General features: G+C 49.7%; 1 protein-coding gene across 4 annotated transcripts in view; it reads left to right on the top strand.

The window, feature by feature from the left end:
- Nucleotides 1–1,370: 1,370 nt before the first annotated feature.
- LIMK2 (LIM domain kinase 2) overlaps nt 1,371–24,690 on the top strand; it is a 38,326-nt gene continuing 15,006 nt past the window's right edge. The window contains exons 1-4 of one of the 4 annotated variants that reach the window (XM_061602751.1): nt 1,371–1,601; nt 6,163–6,262; nt 23,059–23,194; nt 24,529–24,638. In XM_061602751.1, coding sequence (XP_061458735.1) covers nt 1,571–1,601; nt 6,163–6,262; nt 23,059–23,194; nt 24,529–24,638 — 377 coding nt within the window. In that variant the 5' untranslated portion in view covers nt 1,371–1,570. Of the gene's footprint in view, nt 1,602–2,026; nt 2,095–6,162; nt 6,263–13,201; nt 13,536–23,058; nt 23,195–24,528; nt 24,639–24,690 lie in introns of those variants that run through there. The other 3 variants (XM_061602753.1, XM_061602754.1, XM_061602752.1) reach the window with 3 other exon arrangements.

Here is a 24,690-nt window from a genome sequence, read left to right on the forward strand (position 1 = left end):
TCTGTTAGTACAGCATTGACACGCTGGTTTTTGAATTGTATTTTTATGCTTTTCCCCTTGTGTGCTACCCAGTATAAACAAATGTACCACTGGCAATTATGATAATTATGATAGACAATAATAGCAGCCTTGGAATGCTAATTAATTTACTGTTATTTGATTTATATATTGCTTACTGCCAAAATTGACGTTTAAATGCCTCCTGAAAGCTTTTCTTTGCTGCCAGGCTTATGTGGGTAATAGTTGGTCAATGTTTTCTGATAAATTTTTACATGGTTTTAGTGTTTGTGTGTGTATATACACACATATGTATATACGATTGCTGTAAATTGCTTTGATTTTTTAATGAATAGTGGTATACAAATGTGGTGTGCTGCTGAAGTAGCTCTGCTGAGGTTTTAGGCTGGAGCCGGGGCTAGTGAGCCTCCTTCCCTAACGAAACTCAGGAGGAGTAAAGGGCTGCCTTTGGGAACATGGGATTACAAAGCAGCTCCTAAGCGTCTCCTTGCTGTAACTCCAGGGCGAGCCAAGCCCCTTATGCGATCAGGGCCACCAAGCCAGAGATGTCTGACAAGATGTAGATATTTCTGCGTAGCGGAGACATATGCTCTTTGTACGCAGAGGGCTCAACCAATGGATTTATCAGCACTTTGGGATTTGTGGATGACCGGTGTGTTGTACAGCCTGGAACGGGTGATCTTAATAACTCTCCTAAAAAATTCAGAGGTGAGATTCTTCATGCTGTGTGTTCATACTACAGGATGAGCACTTCTGAGGCAATGTTTTGTTATCTTCTTTATGTATTTTAAATTTTGAATCCTGTATGCTTTTTTAATTGTAAGTTGCTTTGACACATTTTTGTAGTAAGCGACAAATAAGAGAGAGAGAGAGTGTGTCGGGGATCCCTGTGAGAATCTTGCAAAAGCTGTGGGCCTCCACAAATGCATACAATTAATGTTATTGCCTCAGAATACGATTTTTCACATCTTTCACCCGAGATGAAGAAACCCCTTCCTTAGGGCAACTGAAGTGCCATCAGCCAACGCGCAGAGCCATTCCGGGGTCTCCAGCTCAGTATTGACGTCACCGAACGGCGCACTTTTGCACGTGCGGCTGCGAAAGTGGGCGGGAGCGCAGAGAACAGCTCCGATTGGTTCCTCTGGGGGAGGGCATTGGAGACATCTTGTGGGGAGAGCGAGTCCCGGCGGAGGAGGCAGGCTGTTGTGGCCCAGCCTGGCATCCCATTGGATAGAAGTGACGCACAGGGGGAGGGAAAGAGATGGGACAGACGGGGAGCTACGATTGGCCGCTGGCAGGCAGAAAGGCGGGGCCGAGTTATCCCCAGGGAGGAGGCGGGGCCAAGGTGTGTGTGTGTGAGAGAGAGAGAGAGAGAGAGAAGAGTGGGCGGGGCCGCCGCCGCCTGAAGGTCCAGGTGCGTCGTCGTCCGTGCCCTCCTTGCCTTTGCGAACGAGAAAGATGTGGCCCGCCCCGCGCTCCGTAGAGGCCGGGTGACGTCAGGCGCGGGTGGGTTTCGGCCGAGGGGACGCTCGGAGGCTGCCCGGCAAGGGCGATGGACGGAGGGATCGCGGCGGCGGCGGCGGGTAAGAGTGGGCGGCTGGGGGCCCCGCCCGGCGGAGGGAGCTCTCTCTGCTCTGCAAGCCTATTCTGTGAGCGGAGGAAGCGGCGTTGCTAAGCGGGGCGGGGCGGGGCGGTGGGAAGGGCCAGCCCGGCGGGGGGCGTGGCCTCCCTCTCTACCCAGTGCCCTGTGTCCGATAGAGGACGGCCAGGTACTCCTGGGAACCAAGCAGGCGGGCGAGCGCGCAGGGGGCCAGGCAGGGCTCACGGCTGAGGTGGGCGCCGCCCCCGGCTCCTCCGACCCGCCGCGCTCGTTGAGCGGCCCTCGGCGGAAGGAGCCTGGGCTGCTGGATCAGCCCCATAGGAAGGCCTTCGCAGCGCGGGCGAGCCCTTGCAAATCCCCTTGGCGTGCTTGGATTTTGAGCAGCTGAGGCCGCGACCACCGCTCTGCTGAAAGCAGCGGGCGCCTGCCGTGCTGTGCCGTGCGATTCCAAGCAGGCATCAGGTTGCCTCTGAAAGGTGGGGGCTCCACAGCCTCAACTGACCCAGGGATGACTGGCTCGGGTAATAAAGTACCCAGGCCAGGGCCTGCGTTTTCATGGGAAGTTGCCTTCTACTGAGCCAGACTGGGCCCATCCATCCAGTATTCTCCAGGGCCTAGCAGTGGCAAATGTGGACTGTGTCTCTGAACTGCCAGAACTGTACCTGTTGGGTCCACACCTGCTGTGACCCTTCTGTCTTGTCGTGCTGACCTGCTCCTCGCCCAGGGATGCATTGGTTGACATGACGGAAGCCTGTAATTTCCCCCCTCCTTTTTATTACCCTGGCAGCTCTCGGCATGTGCTTATCTGCAGGACGTGGGTTTATCTAGGCTGTGCTAGTCGTGTTCCGTCAGTTCACTGGACGTGGTATCTGTGCCAGCAGCCTTGATGAAGCTGCTGCTGCTCCTTACAGCGTTTAAAAGTCTTGTTTGCTTTTGCCGAGAAGCGTTCAAGCTGTGTCCCGAGAAGCTTCTCAGAGGCTTCTCAGTGGTGGCCTTGGCTGACCTGGTGCCCGCCAGATGTTTTAGACTGCAATCACTGCTGTGGCTGTGGCTGCTGGAGGGCACCAGGATGGCCAAGGCAGCTCAGTGAGGTCATCAGTAATGGAAGAGAGGCCCCTTAGAAGACATTTCCTTCAGAAGGTGTTCCCCTACAACACAGAGATGAGCTTCGTAGAGCAGGAGGCAGTACAAAGCAGGTGTACTCAGCACCAGGCACCCAAATCTTGCTGCATCTCTTGCTACATGCCGGCTGCGGCAGACCTTAATTCCCAGGCTCCTTAAGGCTACATTTAAGAACATCTGCGTGGAAGCCTCCCTAACGGGTGTTAAGCTTCTGGTTCCACAGCTAGTTGAATTAAACAGGTTGCAGATCTTTCCGGCATGCTGTATGACAGCTTTCCAGAGGGATTGTTCTTGCACGAGAGCACAGGATGTGATAGCCAAGGTATCTTGCCATATGGAAATCTAGGCAGGGTGATGGCAGCTCCCTGCATTTGTGGCTGTGGATCATTGTAGGTGTGCACTCAGCTTGCGCAGAATGCCATCTTGGCCTGCTGGGCTTCACTGTTGCCTCAGCATGAAGCCAGAGGTCTGTCTCCTTTAGAAAAACGCCAGCCCTGTCCTGTAGCTGCGCATTATGGAGGGAAAAATCAGCCGCAGCAGAGCAGCTGTCGTTCAGGGAGCTTTGATCACCAGTATCAATCTTCTGACTGAGGGATCTGGTGGTTCAGGGGAACACTGAGGCTCCTTAGTGCCTGGGTTGGAAAGCCATTCCCGTGTGTCCTCAGCAGGGAAGAATGCCCTCTGCGAAGTGAAAGGATCTTTTTTGACAAATCTTTTCCTTGAATAGGAAAGGTGTTTGCAAAAGATAGAGCAAAACTGGTCAGGGGTATAGTCCTCTGGGTTTGTAGTCCTCATAGCCATGATGTATGAGAAGCCAGAATGGCCTCTTTGCTTGATGCAAAGATCAGGGGATAGGGCTATCAATGGCTACTAGCCACAACAACAACAATACATTATTATTATTTGATTTCTGGCCTGCTGTTTCTCCCAAAGGAGCCCACTGAGGCAAACAAAAAAGTAAAAACAGTACAATTAAAATAAAAACCTATCTGAAGCATTTGAAAACAACTAAGAACATCTGAAACTTTTAAAAAGATTAAAAGCATCTCCCTCCTTTGTCGGAGGTAGTTTCTGGGAATCTCAAGCAGGGGGAGGTGCTCTTCCCCTCAGCTCCTGCTTCGTTTTGGGCTTCCCGTTGGGGCATCTGGTTGGCCACTGTGAGAACAGGATGCTGGACTAGATGGGCCCCCTCTGGTCTGAGCCAGCAGGCAGGCTCTTCAGATGTCAGAGAAGGTGATAGTCAAATAAGGTAAACCTTTGTAGCCCAAGAGTTGTATGACTAGGCAAAAAGCCTGTGGAAGGTGGCTCAGTGGGGGCTTCAGCTGCAGTATAATGGCTGGTAAATAATTTTCTTGTGCAGTAATTATGCCCCACCCTGTCCTGACTTTATACAGCAAGATCAGCACTCTTCAGTGACCCTGAACAGATGCAACCTCCCCTTTCTGCCGGGGCTTGGCAGGCCGGTGCCTCGCGTCCTTTCCTGAGGACTCAGAAATCTCATTAGGGACAGCGACACAGCACACTTTTTTCTTTGCCCTGGCTTGTGCCAGTGCTTGAAACCTCCAGATAGGTTTGTGTTAGGAATAGCGACGTTGCACAGCATCTATAAAACATACGAGGGTACAAAACCCTTCCAAGGCTCCTGTGGGGTAGATCAGTATTATTATCCCCCCAGTAGCAGACAGGGTTGGGGAAACCAAGGCTTTGAGAGGTGGCGGCTGATCTAAGCCCAGCTCATCAGTCCTTTGCAGAGGCAAGATCTGCACACTGCCTTTGTTTATTTAAAATATTTCTGTAGTGCCTTTTAGCAGAGCTCCTTAAAGTAGTTTACGAAAACAGAAATAAAACATAAACAACGTATTAACAGTTCATTACTACATTAAAACAACCTGTGATCGTAAAAAACGTTTTTACGTGGCACTAAGAAGATAACAAGGTTGGTGCCAAGTGAGGCTCTCTGGGCTCCCCCAAATGGGGTGGCTCTCCTGAGAAGGATCTCTCTCTAGTCGTTGTTGTCGTTATTACGTGATCGTCACCACAATGTCCTGTTTTTGAGGGGGTGGACCTGAAGGAGAACTGCCTGTTTCACAGCTCTGCCTCTCAATTGGTGGGCTATATGAACTTGCAAGCGTGGACCCCGGGCAGAGGGCTTCAGACGTAACCGGCTCGTTATGCTGGGTTTGCTGGCGGAGCCTGGGGTTTGAGTTGCCTGTTTAGCTTGGGCCCTTCTGCAGATTCGGGATGCTGGGCCTGTGAGTTTCGAGTGCTTTTGGTGGGTTCCAGCGCATGAGAGAGGTGGCTGCGCACACGCCTTGAGGCAGCATGGGGCAGTGGAACATGGGAAACCCAAGTCAGAGCTCAGCTTTGCCAGCGTGCTTCCAATCAAGGCACTTTCCCCGTCTTTTGTTCTCTGCAGGGTTGTCAGGCTCTGGTGCTGCACTGAGCTCCTTGGAGGACATAGCAAGGTACAAATGCAACCAGTACATCAGTGTTAAACGTGGGGTGGGTAGTCGGTGGCCCTTCTCCAGCATAGATCAGTGGTCAGGGATGGCAGGAGTTGGAATCCATCAGCATCTGCAGAGAAGTCACCGATTGCCCATCCCTCTGCTAAACGTTGGCAGCCAGAGCACATAGCAAGGGCTGAAATGGTAATGCTTTGCGAATGTAATGACTGCACCTCTCTAGATGTTGCCAGTAATTCATTCCGCTGCTGTTATTCCCCCCTTTCAAAGCTCTGTAATTGGCTGAGCATCTTACACAAAAAGGTTAAGCAAAAGTCCAGGAATGCTTCAATGGCTGGCCATTCAGGGACTCTTCTCCACAAAAGAAACCTCCCCCCCCCCCCCGCCCTCTCCTGGGAATCCGAGCGAGTGCAATCCTTTCGCGTGTGCTGAGTTAGCACTGTGGGGCAAATGCCGGCATTACTCTGTTGAATGCTTCTGAATAATCTCCAGAAAGCAGTGAACCTTTTTCTGAGCTCAGACATTTTGACCAAGCGGAGCTGCTATGTTTGCACGATAAAAGGCTGATCTTCCTCTGTAAAGCAGACATGGGCAGAAGGTCAATCAGGATCTACTGGTGGGTGTCTGGGTAGATCCCCAAGGGTTTCTGACTCCTGGCTGAGCAATTTGTAAAATCTTATTTATTATGATTAATTATATTCTACCTTTAAGGATATAAATCCTTCCAAGACAGCTCACAAAATGAAAATACATTAGTAAAATCACAATGAAAAACAATTGCAACAACAAAATTAATTTTCTCTCTCAATTCTGAAATGAAGAAAGGTGACGTGGGGTGGATGTATCTAAGAGATTTTTGTGTGGAAGGACTATGAGCTTAGTTCATTTTTTGGTACTTAAAGCAAATTCCTGGGCTCAGCTGCTGAAGCGATAATACATCTTTGCCTCTTGTGTGTCTAGGAGAAGAGGACTGGAGGTGCTTGGGATGTGGGGACAGCATTGCAGCTGGTCAGCGACTCTACAGGACCGTTAATGAGGCATGGCACACTTCCTGTTTCCGGTAGGTGAAACGAATCCTGGTGCCTTGTCACTCTGGGTGGCCGAACCCTGGCACTTCTCGGCATCTGCCGGCTGGAGTCTCTGACCGCCTATGCCGTAATAGATGGGTTAGGTCTCTATCCTGCTAAACTGCCCTCGGGGTAGAAATCAATGGACTTGAGTTAGTCAAGAAGTCCATTGACTTCACTGGGTCTCGTCCAGCATTTCCCAAACTTTTTTCCTCCACGGACCACTTGAAAATTGCTGAGGGTCTTGGCAGACCCCTGAATGGTTTCCCCTAACTGTTGTGGCAATTGTAACGTGCAGTGTTGATGCCTTATGGTTTTTAATTGTGTTTTTGTTGCTTCTTTTATGCATTCCGTAGAATTCAAATTGTAATGCAATAAAATCCTATATGAGAAATAAAAGAATGGTAAAAGATTGTAAAAATACAATTAAAAATCAATATGAATATTTAATGTGCACTTGCTGTGGACTACCTGAGTGAAGCTTGGACAGCAGTTTGGGAACCTCTGGGCTAGTCTGTGACTACTACAGCTGTAGGTCTTTAAGCGGCTACAAGGCACTTGTTCTTTTTACTGCAACGGATTAGCATGGCTGCAACCCCTCTGGAAACTGATGCAAAAACTTAGGAGCAGGTGACTTACGAGGCCTGCCCCCCAGGTCTGGGTGGATCTTCTTCTCTGTTTTCCCCTGCCAGGGGAAATATCATTTTTTAGTTTCCTTTAAGACACGGTCTATGGTTTTATGGAGATCTGTTCTGCTTCCCCACTCGCTTGCTTACAGTGATTTATCTTTTTATGTTGCGATTTTATTGTTTTGACTTTATTGTATTTTTTCCATCTTAAGCCGCTTTGATTAGTTTTCATAGAAAAGTGGGGTAAAAATATTAAAAACTAAACTGAATTGCAGCTTGCTGTGCCCACCAGGGGCTTGTCCAGCGCACCGCTTGCACCACTTTGGGGGGTATCTCTGGGGTGTGCGAGTCTGTCTCAGGCAGTCTTCTCCAACCTAGTGTCCTCCAGTTGTTTAGGACCACAATTCCCATCGGACCCAGCATCATACAGCCATGCTGACTGGGGCTGATGGGAGCTATAGCATCACCCGGAGGGCACCAAGTTGGGGAAGGGTGGTTTTTGTCTGTGTCTGTATGTGGTCTTGACTAGAAAAGCCTGGTGATCTGCTGACACTGTGTGGGCTGTGCTGAGGAACCAATAAGCAGCCAGTGTTGTAAACCGCCCAGAGAGCTTCGGCTATGAGGCGGTATATAAATGCAATAAATAAATAAATAAGGGCAATGCCTAATGCTAACTCATGATTTGTTTAACAAACCAGGAGTTGTCCCACAGACGATCAAGGAGACCATGGCTTGTTTCTCTAAAGCTTGGTTTTGTTTTCCAGCCACTCTTGTTTAGTGCCCTGGGATGGGGAGAGCAAACAAACCATCGTTAAAGACGGTTGCTGGGTTTGTAACACAAAGCAGTAGACGCAACCTCTCCTGTCCTCTTCCTGTCTTTGGCTGATTCTGGTGGCTACAGGGAGCTGTGTGATGTGCTCTGGGGAGCAATGCATGCCAAGCCCTAGTTAAAACAATCCAAGCTTCATAAGCAAACGACAAACTGACTTCAGATCATGGTATGTTGATTGCAGACAAACCATAGCTAACCTGATGGGCAGGGTTCATGTGCAATGCCAAGCCATGGCTTAGTGAACCGCAGTTTCCTAAACCATGGCTTAACATTTTGTGTGAACCAGGCCAGTGTGTTTACGGAGCCTTGGATTGCAAAGCAGTAGAAGAAACCTCACCTCTCCTGTTTCTGCCTTTGGCTGATTCTGGCTCCTACTGGGAGCTGCGTGGTGTCCCCTGGGGAGGAGTGGGAGTGTTTGCATGCTCATCTGCTGGGTGTGCCTCCCGGGAAGTGTTGCCAAGAGACAGTGCCTCAGTGTCCCCATGAGCCGTGCAGTCAGTGGTTTGTAGGGGAGGTCTGTGTTGCTGAACTGCGAGAGCACAAGCTGCATGCGCTCAGTCATGTTGAGATCAGTTTCCCAGTGAACTTCTGTGGTGCGGGATCGGTTGGGGGGTGAAAAGCACACTATGGGTGGGTGAGAGGGAGTGGCTGAACCCTGCCCCTTGTTGGCAGACTAGAACTAGCTCCTGATGGGGGGGGATGTTACCTACCCCCCACATGCCAGTTCTGCACGCTCGGTATGGCGCCTTTCCCTCATCTGGTGCCCTCCAGATATTTTGGATTCCCAGCTTCCATCAGCATGGCTGTGACGAGATTCAGCATCACCCAGGTTCGTTCTGTTTGGGAGTTGTAGTCCAAAACGTTTGGAGCACACCAGTTTGGGGAAGCCTGATGTAGGGATCCAGCACCCATCTGGTTTGGGCCACTCTGCCTTTGTATTCCAGAACAATGATTATGTTTTATGTAAACTGCTTGGACATTTCTTTTTATATTTAGTGGTATATAAATGTTAATAAATAAATATGAAGCAGGAGTCTTCTGTGGATTCTTACACCCACCCACCCACCCCAAGGATTTGTACACACAGAAGTTTTTTCCTCTCCTGGGAGAAGGGTAGGGTTTGGCGTGTTCTGTTCCTGGGGCCACAGTTAATGTGTCACCAGAAGGATCAGTATCTCCACCCCTCTCCTGCGGCATCAGAGATGGTGTTTGAATTGAATTGTTCAGCCCTTTCCATCTCAATGGCAATAGCTTGGAGGCACATTCCGGAGGCTGCCCTTCCCCCCCCCCTTATTTAAGAATCTGGCTAGCTGTGCATTCAAGTGCAAGAGATGGGCAGGGCGCAGCCTCAGCAAGATCACGAGGCAGGCAGGAAGTAAATAAAAAGGACCTTGCTGGTGTTCCTGGCTTCTTAAACCAAAGGTGCAGGGTTGGGACTCCTCTGCTGCACTTATGCAGCCGGAGAGGGTCTCATCCTGAAATCCATTTTTAAAAGCTCGCAGGAGTGCAGGCAGAAGCATCCTCAAGGAGGTGGCCCTGTGCCCCTGCTGTAGCCATTCTTCACCCAGGAACTGCAGGAGCCATGAATGGATTCACTGGGAGAAGAGTCAGCTTACTCTCTTGAGTGCTGGAGATGGGATTTTACCCTGTGAGGAAAGCCCAGCTTTGAGCTAAATTATGCCGATAATGCCAAATAAATGTATGCTGGCTTTGTGCTCTCATCCAGTCATGATCAAAGGCCCCCGGAGTAGAAATGTGGGAGGATCCTGTACAAACCCCATTGTAGCCAATAATAAGTGCTTTGTGCAGGTATTCTGAGACGCTGCCTTATGTGAATTGGGAACAAAAAATGAAGAAGCTCTTCTCTTCCAGGGCGATTGACCCTGCTTGACTTCTGGGGGAAGATGCGCCCCTGGAGTTGCACACAGTTCCTGACAGAGCTGTATATTGACGTGTTAATGTACCCTGAAAAGGAGCCTGCAAGCTTGGTCACTACTCTGTTGGCCCAGCTAGTCTAATAAAGCCTTCCAGATGTTTTGGACCACAACTTCCATCAGCCCCAGCTAGCACTGGCTGGGACTGAGGCTGATGGCAGTTGTGGTCCTAAACATCTGGAGGGCAACAGCTTGGGGAAGGCAGTCTAATGAGAGATCAACATAGCTGTGCTATATTCCAGGGCAGACTGTGTGTACACCACAAATTCTAGGTTTTCTCCCTTCTCTGTGCATGTTTAAAAGTGAGCTTGCTTATCTTTAAAAGCTTCCAAGCAATTGCTAACTGTCCTGGTGATAATCTAAGGGCATTATGCAGCAGTGATAGTCCTTGAGGAAAGGTACCGTTGAAAAGACACCTTTAGAGCTTTAGAGACTTCTTATCACAAGTTGGTAAAGCCGCATCTTTCTAAAAGGGGCTGAGAAATGTTAGAAGAAATGTGCTGGATGGACCGTTTCTCCCCCAGTAAAAACAAGGAGTCTTCTGGCACCTTGAAAGACTCACACATGTATTATGGGCTCATTGTTAGGCAATGAGGTTTTATCCTCCTTAATTGCGGTGTGTATGCAATTCTGTGTGGGAAGGCTGATCTGCAGAACTCTCTTCAGAAGCAAAACAATTTTTTTGTCAGAGATTTCCTGTTTAGAGAGAACCTCTTGAATCTGTGCCGTGCCCTTGCTCTAAGGAAGAACTCCAAATGGCTTTTCCTAGGAGGAGATTTGGCTGTTTTTTCATGTTGGGCTCTCATGAGTTGGCCTCTCTTACAGAACTGCTGCCTGTGCTTAATTGCATTGTGGGATGTCATAAATTTAAGAGAATCTGCTATAGGGATGATTTTAGATCAAGTGGGGACAAATTTCAGTCCATAACATCAAACCATAGAGGCAGAGCTCTGTTGTTATATCCTCCCCTGGCAGTAGGTGATGTGAAGTCAAAGAGGGATTTGCCTATTACTCTGTGGCACTTTTATTCGTGGTATGGTACTAATAATCCTGAAGTGGCTAGGATGTGAGGAGTGCGTGGAAAAGAGGAATACATTCCTAGACACAAATTCACTGCATTGTTTCGGATTCCAGTGGAGCTGTGTAAATGGTCAGGAGATGACTCCCTCTTCCTGAAACAGATGAACTACATCAACATCAGGATTTATGACCCAGAGTCACTTGGCTCTGCACTTTACAGCAGGCTTAAAGCCCAGCTTAAGTGGAAGATCCTGGCAATTAGAGGAGGTTATTTTTCCATCATTGTGACTGGCTGTCGCACGCTCACGTGTGTGTGTGAGCAAGCCTTGCAGTTCAGTTCTTAGGAACCAACGCAGAATGTGCGTCTGTTCTCCACTCACACCTCTACTCTCATCCTTTCTTAAAATAACGCAACATCTGGATTTCGACTTCATAGCCCAGACATGTTAGCAAATTCTGCAGCAGCAGGTTTTGGGGGACAGAGTGTGGCAGGCAGAAGCAACCTTTGGGACACAATCTAGTAGAAAGTTCTTCTGCGCAGGCTCCATTGACACACACAGACAGAATGGTGGCCCTGCTCATCTCCTCTTGATGTTGATGGGTCTTGGCAGGAGAGACTCCTGGGGCATTGTAATTCATGTTAATCAAGGACAAGGAGGGTCCCATCTGGCTTCCCCATCTTGGGCCTAGTGGAATCTGTGGAAGGGGGCTGAGTTCCTGTTGACCATGGAGCAGGGCATTCAAATCCAGCTTGTGGGCTTCCCACTGTGAGAGTATTCCACAAGGGGGGTTAACATGCTGCTGTCCAATCTGAAGATCTCCTTTTAACAGAGATCCTGAGGCAAGATAGCAGCATGTAATCCCCAACTAGTCAAAGCACGGAGGAACATTTGTAATCCTTTGTAAACTGCTTAAAGTTTTGTTTTTTTAATCGAGTGAGTGGTATACACATTTTTTAAAAAAAAAAACCCACATATTTAGATTTCTGCCTTGCCCTATCCCGAGGGCTTGGGGGGGTGCTGCAAAACATCTCTCTTATTCTTCCATTTTGCCGGAGGCAGGTTGCGAGGCTGAGAGCTGTAAACCTGTCCAAGTCTATCCTGTTAAAGCATGACTCAGCGGCATCAGAATGGAACCATTTGGGGTGTGTGTGACATAACTGTAAGAACGTGCATGCATAACCAGAGATATTTTTTCAGCTGCTTTTCCAATTTGCCTAACAAAGAAGGATTCTTAAGTTTGAGAGTTTGTGGTTTTTTTAAAAAAAAAACCTAACAAGAGGCTGGCATAGCCATAGTGTTGGTCAATTTTCTCCCTCTGTTATTTGGATCCATCTGTTGTTTGCTTTTTGCTTTTTTTAAGAACAAAGGAGCATCCTCATTGCCCAGGGAATCTCACAAGACCCAGATAGCTTTGAGAAGCAAATCTGATTGCTCTCTCTCTCCCTCCCTGTGCTATGCAAGGGGGCTGGGTTACCGTTTCCTAGGGAGCAAGGCGTTCCAGTTCTGCTTGTGGGCTCCTTGGTAGTCTCTGGCTTGGCTCATAAGCCTTTTCGGAAGGGGAACACGGTGGAAGCCATTGAGAGGTCAAAGAGAGTTAATTCCTCCGGTCTCCCAATAAAGGGCAACTGAGGCAGTTTTTATGTCCAGATCCTAACCCTAACTCTTGATTTGAAATGGAACCATTACTCAGGCACCTTGCCCAGATGGGGATGTTAACAGCTGGCTGATGATTGTTTGCCCTTCTGTGACCAAGACAGGTCTCCTCAGTAGCAGGGCTGCCATCACGGGGACACTTCCCCGCTCCTCTTTCTCAGGAAGGCATTTAGCCCAGCTGGACCCTTCCTTCCTGCTAAGTGTAATAAACCACTAGGGGTCAAGCTGGCTGGTCTTGGCTGACCATCTTGCCCTCCCCTTCCGGCCTTAACAACTGGAAGCCATCCTACAGAGTTGGGGCAGGTGGTGCCTGGACACCTCCCTTAGGCATGGCATTCAGATCATGGGAAAAGTGACTGGCTGCTTCCACACCAGACATTTAGAAGCACATGGCTTCCCCCAAAGAATCCTGGGAGCTGTTGCTAGCCCCTCAGAGCTACAGTTGCCAGCACCTCTAACAAATGAGAGATTCCAGGATTCTGTGGGGGAAGCCACGTGCTTTCAACGTACGGTGTGGATGTGATCTCTGTCTTCAAAGTATCTGGCAAACCTATTGCGGCATGCGATCCCTGGTCACGTCTCCTCCTAGGTTAAGAGCTCTTTATTTTTAGCTTGATCCTGCCGCTGTTGACTCCTGTGTAGGTTTCCTTTCACAGTGAGGTTTGTGCCTTGCAGGGCTGTGGATTCCACCCTTTGTAAATCAGTTATTATCTCCTGCTAATCATTTTAACCATCCACCTCCCTCCTGAAAAGAGGAGCAGCTGCTCCTCCCTCCTCCACCCTTGGGCTAGAACCTTAGGAGGAGGAGGAGGAGGAGGAGGAGGAGGAGGAGGAGGAGGAGGAGGAGGAAGGGCGACGACGACTGCTCCAGCTCTTTGGGAGACCTCGGCACTGGGATGACTCTCCTCCCGCCATGGGTTCCTAGTTGAACCTGCCTCCTCCCAAGGGTGTCTCGAAGCCACTCCTTGCGACCATGACAGCCAGAAGAAGCCGAGCCGGGAACAAGAGGCCCCGAATCCAGCCCTCCCCTGCGCTAGCAGCGAGGCGCCCGAATCGGCAGGAGGCGAAGCGAGCCCTTGCCACGGCTGAGTAGAAGCAGTCAGACAGGTTTGTGGCCGAGCTGCTCTAGCCAGGGCTCCGGAGATGGGAAGCTACTTGTCTGCTCCAACTTCCTTCCTTCCAAAGGAGCCCTTTCGGTAAGCCTTGCTCGGAGGGGGGCAGTCTTTGCTCCCCCACCCCCCACTCTCGGGTCGTCTTGTGCCTTTGCACCCAGCAACCTGCCTGGTAGAAATCCTTGGGGGCAGCCAGCACAATGGTGCTAGCAGAGAGTCCCTTGAGCCAACCTCTCTGCTCTCTTCCTGGGTAAAGAGGAGGAAAGGTGTGCTACATTGCGGGCCTGCGCTGGGGGAAGGGGGGATTCTACCCACAGCATTGTGGCAAAGCCCATCCCAAACGTCGCCTCTTTTTGCCAGTGCGGCCTGGCGAGGAAGGTTGGTGGTGTGTGCAATGGCAAGTTGGACACCCATAATACTCTGCTAAAGAGGAGGCTGCAACGGAAGACGTCATTTGAATGTTGGAACTGTGACCTCATTCAACACGTGTTGCTTCAGGACTGATGGTGTGCACCAGACTTCTCCAATGGGGGCGCCATCCGGAGGTTTTGGGCTGTAGCTCCCCAGCCAGCACCGATGTGATGAGAACTGTAGTCGAAAACATCTGGGGGGCATCCAGTGTGGAAAGGCTGGTCTCCTCTACACCCCCTTGCAGGCGCCTGTTGAAACTATGGCAGCAGAAATGCCCCTTTCTTCAGCATAGGCAACCCCGAGTCTCCTTGGCCTTGAACCGTGATGGGCCTAAAGTGTAGTTGGCTTCCTCTGAAGCACAGGATTCATTTCTGGCCCTTGCCAGAGAAATCCTTGGAGAGGCAGTTCCTGCTTCGGGGTGCTGCAGTGAGGCTTCTGCCTACGATGAGGGTGATGAACAGTGGGTGGTATCCAGTTAAGTGACACTCAGAGTAGGCCCACTGTGAAATTAAGAGACTTAAGTTAGGCATGTCCGTTAATTTCAGTGGGTCTACTCTGAGGAGGACTAACAAAGGAGACAACCCAATACTGATAACAGGAGACCAGTGGCCCATCGAGTCCAGTGTCCTGTTCTCACAGAGGAGCCTGAAGCCTGATGGGAAGCCTGAAAGCAGGACCTGAGTGCAAGAGCACTTTCCCCACTCATGATTCCCAGCAAGTGCTCTTCAGAGGCATATACTGCCCCCAAGAGTGGACATAGAACATAGCCACGAGGGTTAGTCGCCACTGATCACCGCTTCCTCCACGAATTTGTCTCATGCTCCTTTAAGGCAATCCAGAGGAGGAGGAGCCCTGCAGCTCCTGGGAAGGAAATCGTTTTGGCACGTCTTCAGGAAAAAGGGTGCCGCTGTGGCAAATCCTGGGCCAATTTACCTCTCTGGGTAAACTGAGTCATGTGGGGTCTGCAGCGCAGGGTGGGAAGGTGTGTGGGTTCCACTGCGGCAAGATTCCAGGAGGGCGTGAACGGGCTGCCTCCGTCCCACATAAACCTGAAGTTCTCTGGCTTAGAACATGGGGATGCTCTGGTGGGCTGACACAGGGAAGCCCAGGTCCCCACCAGGGGAAGGTTGGTCCACTGCCCCAACAGCCTCTGATTGGCTCTGGCTCCTGACTGCCTGGCTATCTTGGATGAGCATTGAAGAGTTGTTTAATGTCCAACGCTTGTTGAAAATCTCAGCGCCTCCAGGATTTCCTTACTACCCTTGGAAAGCTTATACTTGAATGCGTTATAATTCTAGATTCCTTAAAATTTCTTAAAATCCAATGTGAGTGAAGTGAGCATGAGGGAGGTGGAGGAAAGATTTGCAACCAATCCTTTTAACGGTTTGGATCCAAAGAGCTACTTCAGGTCACGCGAGGGGTTTTGCAACTATGACAAACTGCTCTGGAAACTTCCCTCGTTGCTATGTTGACATGGGGAGGCTGCTGTTCAGTCTAGTGCTGGTTTTAGTTGAAATCCTGTGCACTGTATAGCTATATGTTTTATGAGTTTGTGGTGTAGAAATGAATTAATTAGAATAAATAGGGCTGCAGTCCTATGCTTTTTGCAAGCAACCTGTGTCTTCACAATAACCCTGTAAAGTAGGACACTTCTGTTTTACAAAAGAGAAGCTGAGGCTGAGAGAGATTTGCTGGAAGTCACCCACCTAGTCTGGCCATGGTGCAGTTTGGACCCAGGTGGCCCACATCTATTAGCAAAGGGACCCAGCCTTCCAGCTGCCTGAACAACACAATCTGCAGTGCATACTGGATTTCACACTGCAGCGATCCTTCAGCAGCAGCGCAAATGAGCTGAGGCACGTTCCCTAAACCTGCCTGTGCCTACAGCTTGTCTCTGATTCCAGAGCTGCTCTTTTGCTGGCCTCTCCTCTCTGCTTGTTTGCTTCTTTGAAGCCTGCCTTTCAAGGGAGCAGCACGAGCGAAGTGCTTAACCCCCTCCCTCGAGTGGTTTGTCTCTCTGCCAGGAAGTGAGTGAAAGCTTGCTGCTCAAATGCTAGCAAGGTGGGAAATCTCACAAAAGCTCAGGTGCCAAAGGTAGGCACGTTAGATGGTTAAGAAAAGCTGCAGGAAGATCAGCCCAAAAGAACTTGCTACCCTGGGCACCTGCTTTTGTGACTGCGTCACAAAATGTGTGGTGCATGTGTGGTGCATGCACATATCTGTGCGTGTGGTATTTCTCACAGATGTCTTTGCAGAATTAAAGTAAGAGTTATCCAATCTCTTCTATGCTGTGTCCGCACCATGTATTTAGAGCACATTTAAAGCACATGACGTCCTCCAAAGATTCCGGGGAACTGTAGGTTAAGGGGTGCTGAGAATTGTAGCTCTGTGAGGGGTGAACTGAAGTTCCCAGGATTCTTTGGGGGAAGTCATGTGCTTTAAATGTAGGGTGAATACTGTTCCTTTGTGTGCCTGTCCTTCTCCCTCCTTGCCCCCCCCTTTTAATAGCAGTCGCTTCAGAAATGTGCAATTGATACAGGACAGACCCAAAGCATTTTTCATCAAGGTGACATCTTCCAAAAAGATGCTTATCGCTCAATGCCAGGCATCGGTGTTATTTTTATTAAGTCTTTCACTTGTATCTGGTGTGGAGCAAACTATTTGCCCTCTAGATTACATCTCCTGCCCACATTGTAAAGTTGCACCTCTCCAGAGCAATGTTGGAGGAGAATGTCCTGCAGGTTTTCACATGTTAAAATCAAACAGTATTAAAACAGAGGGGTCTGAGAGAGATGGCATGTTTACATCTAAATCCTCAAAAACACTCTTAACATGTTTGGGACTCAACTCTGTGGTGGACACAGGAGCTTGGTCCTTTTGTTCTTGGGTTGAGAATTGGTGCCTTTTGAAACTCCTGCTGCACCTTCAAGTCTAAGAAGGAAACTCGCCAAATGCAGCAGACCTCAAAGGTGTATGGAAAACAACTTATTGCTCAATGGATTTTGCGTATGATGAACTCTTCCTCTGGGGCAACTCCTATTCAGATCTCCCAAAGAGCGACGGAAGCAGTTGTCTGTCTCAAAATAATAGGCTGCTAGTGTGATGGAGCTGTAAAACTTGGAAAGGCATTGGACAATACATCTTTTTTTCTCCCGGCTTCTTAAAAGACCTTTTGTTCTTTGAAAACTATCCAGGTGTATTGTAACATGCCCTTTTGCAAGATGGGAGCCTACTTTATTTTAATAATATTCTCTGCCCTGCCTTTCTAATGTGTTATATGAGCCTGCTGGAATAAATACTAACCCCCAACCCCCCAGCAAAAAAATAAAAAATAAACCCTGTTTGCTTTTCCCCAGGAACGGACAGGACGTTTGAAGGAGCAAAATAGCGTCACTCTCAAAACTCGACTCTTGCTTGTGGCTTGAGTGTAGTATTCCAGCCACAGCTGTGAGAGAGACGGAGGGTTGGGTGGGGACATATAATGGAAACAGCCTCTCTCCTCCCAACTGGGGGGGAAAAGTTTTGTTCTGGAAGCAGTTATTTACACTGATTGCTTTTTTTAATGCCCCAAATAGTTAAAAAGAGGTGATTGTGAGATTCCCCCTTAATTCCTCTAGCTTGGGATAAGCTTTTTAAATACCTCCCTGTTGTCTGTTGAGGCAAGAGCGCTGTTTGGGAATTCCTTCGTTTAGGAAGGCTTGCCCCCTCCACCCGGTTCCCTCATGTTGTGATTTTGCTGTCTTGCAGTGTTTTGATGATTGATTTGTTGTGTCGTGTTATCGTGCTGTTCCCCACATACACTGTTTTCCTTTCGGCTGAAAACCCAATATTTAATAAGAATAATTCCATACCATTCTTCTGACCTGCTCCAGAAGGCAGAATTTAATTCAATTTCATTTAATGTATTATTAGCTTTATATCACTGTCTTTACTCCAAATAGCTCAAGGTGGCGTACACGGTTCTCTCCCTCCTCACTTTCGTCCTCAGAGCAACCCTGTGAGGTAGGTTAAGTTGAAAAAATGGTGGCTTGGCCCACAGTCACCCAGTGAGCTTTGGGGCTGCGTGAGGATTTGAACCCTGGGCTCCCACCTCCTAGTCTTGGCACTCTCTCACCACTCTGCCCCCACTGGTGTTGCACGGCGTGTGGCAAGTAGAAGGTCACGGTGCTGTGAAGTGAGGTGGCAGATTCTGGCCCTGTTAACGGTGGCAGCAGAGTGGGGGACGGACAGTTGTGGCAGGACTTTGCCCTGTGCAAGCTCCACTGAAAGGAGTAAGTGGTGGGATAAGATCAGCCAGGCCGGTTCTTTTCTGTGGCAGCAAGTAATTGTTCTGTTGTTAGGGGTGTGGGTTTTTTTAACATACGTAACAGGACAGATAGTGGCCTTGATCCACAGGAGGCTCTGCTTGGGAATGGGCCCTGCCGACACTGACTGGATCTTGCATCCATTTGTATCTTGCATAATCGACGGCTGTGCCTCTTATGTTATCTTGGCCCGCAGGCCCCGCTTTGTGTAGATGCTGATTTTCCTCTCTGTACCTGACCTATGCAGAGCCAGTGTGGCGTAGTGGTTAAGGTGAGGGACTACGACCTGGGAGACAGGGTTCGAATCCCCACACAGCCACAAAGCCTCAGAGGGAGGCAATGGGAAACCCCTCTAAATACCGCTCACCATTCATAGGGTTGCAGTAAGTCGGCATTGACTTGGAGGCAGTCCATTTCCATTTCACCTCCCCTGTGATGCGCTTTCCCATTTGGGAGAGCCTTCCGTGTGTGACAGAACTGAGTCCGTAGCTCATGACCAGTTATGCCACGGCAGATTTGTTCATCTTTCTGGGGTGCTGCCAGCCTTGCAGTGGGCGTGCAGATTGCCATGCAGAGCCTGCAAGGGCTTATCTGCTTTAGAAATGGATGTCGGCACACACACTGCATGCCAGGGCACAATGCAGGCAAGGGAAGGGCCGTAGGTCAGTGGCAGAGCCCCTGCTTTGCACGCAGGAAATCTCCTGCTCAGTCCCCAGTGACACCTCCTTGCAGGGATGGACGTGCCGTTTGTGGTGCTCTCCAGATGTTAATGGACTATATTTCCCATCATCCCTGGCCATTGGCTGTGCTGGTTGGGGCCGATGGGAGTTGTAGTTTGCTGTCCCTGGTGTGGACAATACTGAGCTAGCCAGGCTGATGGACTGACTCTGTGTAAGGCAGCTTGATAGCGGAGGGGCATCTGCTGGGAATGCAGAAGGTCCCAGGTTTGGTCCCCAGCACCATCTCCATGTAGAGCTGGGAAAGACTCCTGCCTGAAAACCTGGAAAACTGCTGCCGGTCAGTGTAGACAATATTGAGGAAGATGGATCAATGGTCTGACTTGGGTTGAGGCAGCTTCCCGTGACTATGTAATGTGCGAGCCAGCACTACTCTCTTTAAAAAACAAATTAGCCATGAGCTTGTTTGCACCCTGGGGGTGGGGGCAGGTAGGCAAGCTGTAGGTCCCGTCTGAAAGAGGGTCTGGCTTAACATGGTGGCTGCGACAGTCACAGCAATACTCTTGCAATGTGCTCTGAGCGCTTTAGGAGCAGCGGCGTATAAACCCTGCTCCATGCAGCGCGTAGTTGTGTAGGAACGTGGAGCGCCCTGCTATTTCTGCTGAGGAAATGCTTCAGCGTAGGAATTTCGGTCACGTTTTGAAGCAGCCTTGGGAATGTGAGTCGCGCATTCTGCAGGCCTGGGCAGACTTTGCCTGTGAACTTGCCCTGCCTGGATTTGTTCGCAATGACGTTGCAAAGGACGGGCTTCCTTAACGCACTCCAGACCCTCACCTTTCCTCCAGAATTGTGTTGCAGCAGCAGCCGTTGTCCAGCTCTTGTCAGCCGTCTAGAATTTGTAAAGTGCAACTCTGTAGATAAGGCAGCCCAGGAGAAAAAGGGACAAAAGCCTTAGATATGCGTGAGTCACAGCAAAGCAACTAGTTGCCATGCCTCGAATTCCACTGAGTAGGCGAGGGCAGCTCCAGAAATTCTTGTTCGGTTCCCAGTGTCCAGAGCAGCCTTCCCCAACCTGGTGCCCTCCAGGTGGTTTAGACTACAAGCCCCATCAGCCCCAGTCAGCATGACTGTATGATGCTGGGACTGATGGGAGTTGAATTCCAAACCGTCTGGGGGGCAGCAGGATGGGGAAGGCTGAGCTGCAAGGCCTGGGCTACAACCCCCCAGGATAATTTGCAGCCAAGGAGATTCCCATCAGGGCGACAGCCACCAGCAGCAATAGTGAGGAGGCGGAAGAGGACTTGGAGCGCCTTTGGGACGCTGCTGGGGACCTGGCACTGCGGTAGACAGAGCCCTGAATTGCAGGCCCAACCTGAGCATTCCTCTCTCTGGATAGACCCTTTACCCCTCCCCCCCCCAAAAGAAAAGTCTGCTGGGTTGGGCTGCCTGGGGCCAATTGGAAGCTGTAGCCCAAGGCCTCCGGAGATCACCAGGCTGGGGAAGGCAGGCCCAGAGTTAGTTGCTGCTCTTTGCAGCCATCCAGTTGGCTGCTTTCCTAGTCCTGAGGAGAGATAGAGGGATGTAGGGGCCTTGTGCTTTGTCCAGGGAATGCCTTCCAACTTGAAATGCAACGAATGGAGTGTTAGTGGCCCCAAGCAAAACCTTGGTCCAGAGGTCCCGCTTCTGGGCCTGGAAATTCTGAAGGGGAAAAGCTCTGTGGTAGAGCCTTTGCTTGCAGAAGGTCCCAGTTCAGTCCCTGATGGCATCTGCAGGCAGCGCTGGGAGAGAATCGTGCCTGAAATCCTGGAGAGCCGCTGCTGCCAGTCAGTGTTGACAATCCTAAGCTATCAGGCAGCTTCCTGAGTTCCTAATGAACTTACGTAGGGGTTGTCTACATGGTGATTAGCCTGTGTTTGGGATGGAATGTCCAGGCCAGCAGGAGTCTTCAACTTGCTTATCTTCTTTCCCAAAATGTTCCTATTTTTTTTAATTTTTTCTTTTAATCTAGGGCAAGATCCGAGAGGAGGGCACATTCTTGGAGAGGCAGACATGAAGGCTCTCCTGTGCTGTTTAACAATCCCAAATCTTTTTGTTGCTGACAGATATGGGTCTCTAGAGTTCGCCTTCTTGCTTATTTATCCCACCCACCAGATCAACCTTATCAACTTAAGTTACAGGCTAGGAGCTGAAAGAGAGGCAAGATTTGACACTTGTAGGCAGGTTGCTGCATGCCGAGGAAGTGTAGTTTTCATAATGGGGATTAGCTCACTTATCCTTGTAAAAGTAGGGCAGGGCCCGTTGGCTTGTGTATCAAAACACATCGCAAGAGATAAGCACTCCCCGGTTCTCCAGTTAAGGGAGGCTGCTGTAAGAACCTCAGAAGAGCCCAGCTGCAGCAGCTGGGTCAGGCCAAAGGGGGCCCATCTAGTCCAGCATCCTGTTCTCACAGTGGCCAGCCAGATGCCCATTATGGGAAGCCCAAAAGCGGGATCTGAGGACGTGAGCACTCTCCCCTCCTGTGGGTCCCAGCAAGAGGTATCCATTGTGGCTGCTGCTATTGTTGTTTAAATATCCTGCCCTTCCCAAAGGAGCCCAGGGTGGCAAACGCATTAATAACAAAACATTTTAGCAGCAGGCATTCTAAAAACAATTGAAAACATTCTAAAATAGGTACAGGTCAAAACATTCTAAAAACAGTTGCAGATAAAAACATCCTTCCGTCTAGTGGCTAGTAGCCAGTTGACAGCCTGATCCTCCATGAATTTGTCTAATCTTCTTTTCAAGCCATCCAAGTTGGTGGCGGTTACTACATCTTGTAGGTGTAAATTTCAGCGTTTAACTATGCACTGTGTAGCGAAAATACTTCCTTTTCACATCTGCTAGGTAGTGTTCAGGAGCACCGTTTGGGATCCTGGCTGCTCCTACAAGTAGACGGAATATGGTTCAAAGTAATAGGATTGCATGACAAGAGAGCTCAAGGAAATGCCAGCCAGCCTCATCCCAAATGGGCAAAGAATGCTCCCTCTCTCTTCCCAGGTTTTTAAAGATTGGGGATACCCTTGCTGAAGTCCCTGAGAAGGGCTTGGTGTGTTTTCAGGAGAAACCTGCTGGACTCTGCTCTGGGCACAGCCGCTTTCGAGCTGTGCACCCCAAATAAGGCCTGTTTGTTTTTGCATGAAGCAGAGCATGGAGTTGCTAAGTGCTGGCTTTTCCAGGCAGGACCATCCGTCACCTGAGTTAGGCAGCTTTCTGGCACGGGGGGCTCAGCCTCTCTTCAGAGCCCATCGTGCCGTGGGTACCGCTTGGTTGTGTGTGTGAACTCACCCCCTGCCCCCGGGACTGCAGGAGTGTTTCACAGTGGTGCCACCCAAGCTTTCCTCAGCAGTGGAAGGTGGTGGCATGTGGAGGCTGGTGATGCGTCCTTTATCAGAGACACCTGCATCTGGTGTTCAAAGATCATTGCAGATCACTGGACAGATCATTGTACTCTCACCTGTATTGAACTCCTGGCCCGGTGGGCTGGCCGGGGGCCATTGGTTCTGTGCTCGTGGTTATCTGGCCCTTGGTTCTGTGTTCACAATGGTCAGAGGAGCATGAATGTTGCTTTGAGAGGGACAGGCGCCACTCTGTTGGCCAGGAGGGTGGCCACCTTCTTAGCATAATGCTTCTTCCTCAGCACTGCTTTCTTGCAGACCAGCTGCCCCTTCTATTTATCCACTCATCCGCAGATCCCCTGTGCAACGCCTTGGAACAGCTTTCGCCAATCTGGTGCCCTCCAGCCATTTTGGACTACGATTTCCACCAGCCCCAGCATTGTATGGGTTTGGACAGCAGCTCCCATCTGCCCCAGCATCATACGACTGTGCTGGCTGTGGCTCGTGGGAGCTGTAGTCCAAAACAGCTGGAAGGCGTCAGGCTGGGCAAAGGCTGCTTTAGGGAAGATCCAGAGGGTTTGTGGATAGCAAAGGCCAGGCCAGTCTGGCTTCCTTCCAGCCTTTTTGTTTCCTACTGAGTTGGTATTGTATTGGTGGACAAGCCTTGCTAAAAATGGAGAGCTGGTATCTTTCTGTATGAAGAGTTATTGCAAAGTTTAGCTATTACTTTTCCTATCCATATTTTTTAAAGAAATATGCGGTGAGAACAATTGCCGTGCTGGATGCATATTGGCAGATATGGGGATTCTGGGTGTCTCCCATACTTTGTTTTGCCTCCTAGTTGCTCCGAATGCCGGGACCTCCTCACCAACTGGTACTATGAAAAGAACGAGAAGCTCTACTGTCACAAGGACTACTGGAGGAAATTTGGTGAATCGTGCCACGGCTGCTCTCTTCTGATGACGGGGCCAGTCATGGTAAGGATGTTTGGTGTTTCTGGGCATCCCGTGCACATCTCCACCAGTTACTCTGTGCTGAGAGTAAGACTGAGCACGATTAGGATTCAAAGCCCTAATGATGATATCAGATTTTGTTTTTCACCGAAGGTGTGCCTGATTATATGCCTTCTGGGAAGTAGGTGGCCGAGTGCCTTACAGGGAGCAGTAACAGCTTTGTTTTGAAATGTTTTTGGAAAGAGCGCAAGATGAAAGTGTTTCCTGTTGGGCCTCCAAGCTGTGCCTGCCGTAACTTTGCACTCTGCCTTTGTTCTTGGGAGTCAGGCTCCGTCTTTGTAATACAATATTGAACCTCTCAACAGGTCTGATAAACAGGAGATACTTTTCAGCGTGGGGCATGTCCTTAGGGTGATATGGGCAGTTTATTCATTTATTTCTTCTGCACAGCGACTCTGTGAGGTAGGTTAGGCTGAGAGAGATTGTGATTAGCCCAAGGCCACCCAGTGAGCTACATGGCCAAGTGGGGATTTGGTCTCCCAGTCCTAGTCTGACAATCTGCCTACTCCAGTTCATTGGCTCTGCATCATGCCCTTGCCAGTGGAAGGGACATGCTCTCTAGTGCGTGTGTCTGCGCATACCTGCGCACAGGACTGGGCCAGAATTCTAAAACATGATCTCTGGGATGAATTCTGAGGAGAATTGTAGCCCAAAATGGGCCTGCTGGCTTGAACTGGTCGGAGTTGTAGTCCAAAAAAGCACTAGGTGTGAAATCGTTCAGACAAGGGGAAGGGATTTTTCTTCTAACTGTGGACAAACCTCTCCCCGTGCCTTGATTTACAGCTTATTAGGGTTCTTAAGCTAGATAAAACTTTTTTTTGAGCTTGAACCTTGGCTCGCCAGCTGGCTGTCATTACTTCAAGGGAAACTGTGTAGGTCAACATCTTGTTGGACCATAATTTATCTTAAAATACTCAGCGTGGGACTATGTACGTGTAAAAATTGGTGCCTGAGACCCCTAGTGGATTCTAGGGAAAGCACAGCTCTAACCAAATGCGTTGTGTTCATTTTCTCTCTTTGTGTGTGTGTGTGTGTGTGTGTGTGTGTGTTTGTGTGTACGCAACATGTAAAATCGGACACCAATTCTGGATGGATGAGCCTTGGAGAGCTCTTCTATGTGTCTTGAGTGGCCCAGAGTTTGCAATCATGGGTTGGAGGGGTTGCTCAGTCCAGTTTTCAGAAAGCGGTGGCGTGGTTAACATACAGTTGAGGTTTCCATTTCAATTTTTTGAGCCCGGAAGCACCCTTGTTGCTTTGCCTTCATCCTGTGCGTTGGCTGAAACCTCATTTCTCTGCAGGTGGCTGGTGAATACAAGTACCACCCAGAATGCTTTGCGTGCATGAGCTGCAAGGTGATAATTGAAGACGGCGACACCTATGCCCTGGTGCAACACTCCGCCCTCTACTGGTAAGGGGAAGTCGGCAGTGCTCCATGACTGCTTCCTCTGTGACGTGCTGCT

Source organism: Rhineura floridana, chromosome 19 (genome assembly GCF_030035675.1).
Source record: "Rhineura floridana isolate rRhiFlo1 chromosome 19, rRhiFlo1.hap2, whole genome shotgun sequence".
In the NCBI taxonomy this organism is placed as follows: Eukaryota; Metazoa; Chordata; class Lepidosauria; order Squamata; family Rhineuridae; genus Rhineura; species Rhineura floridana.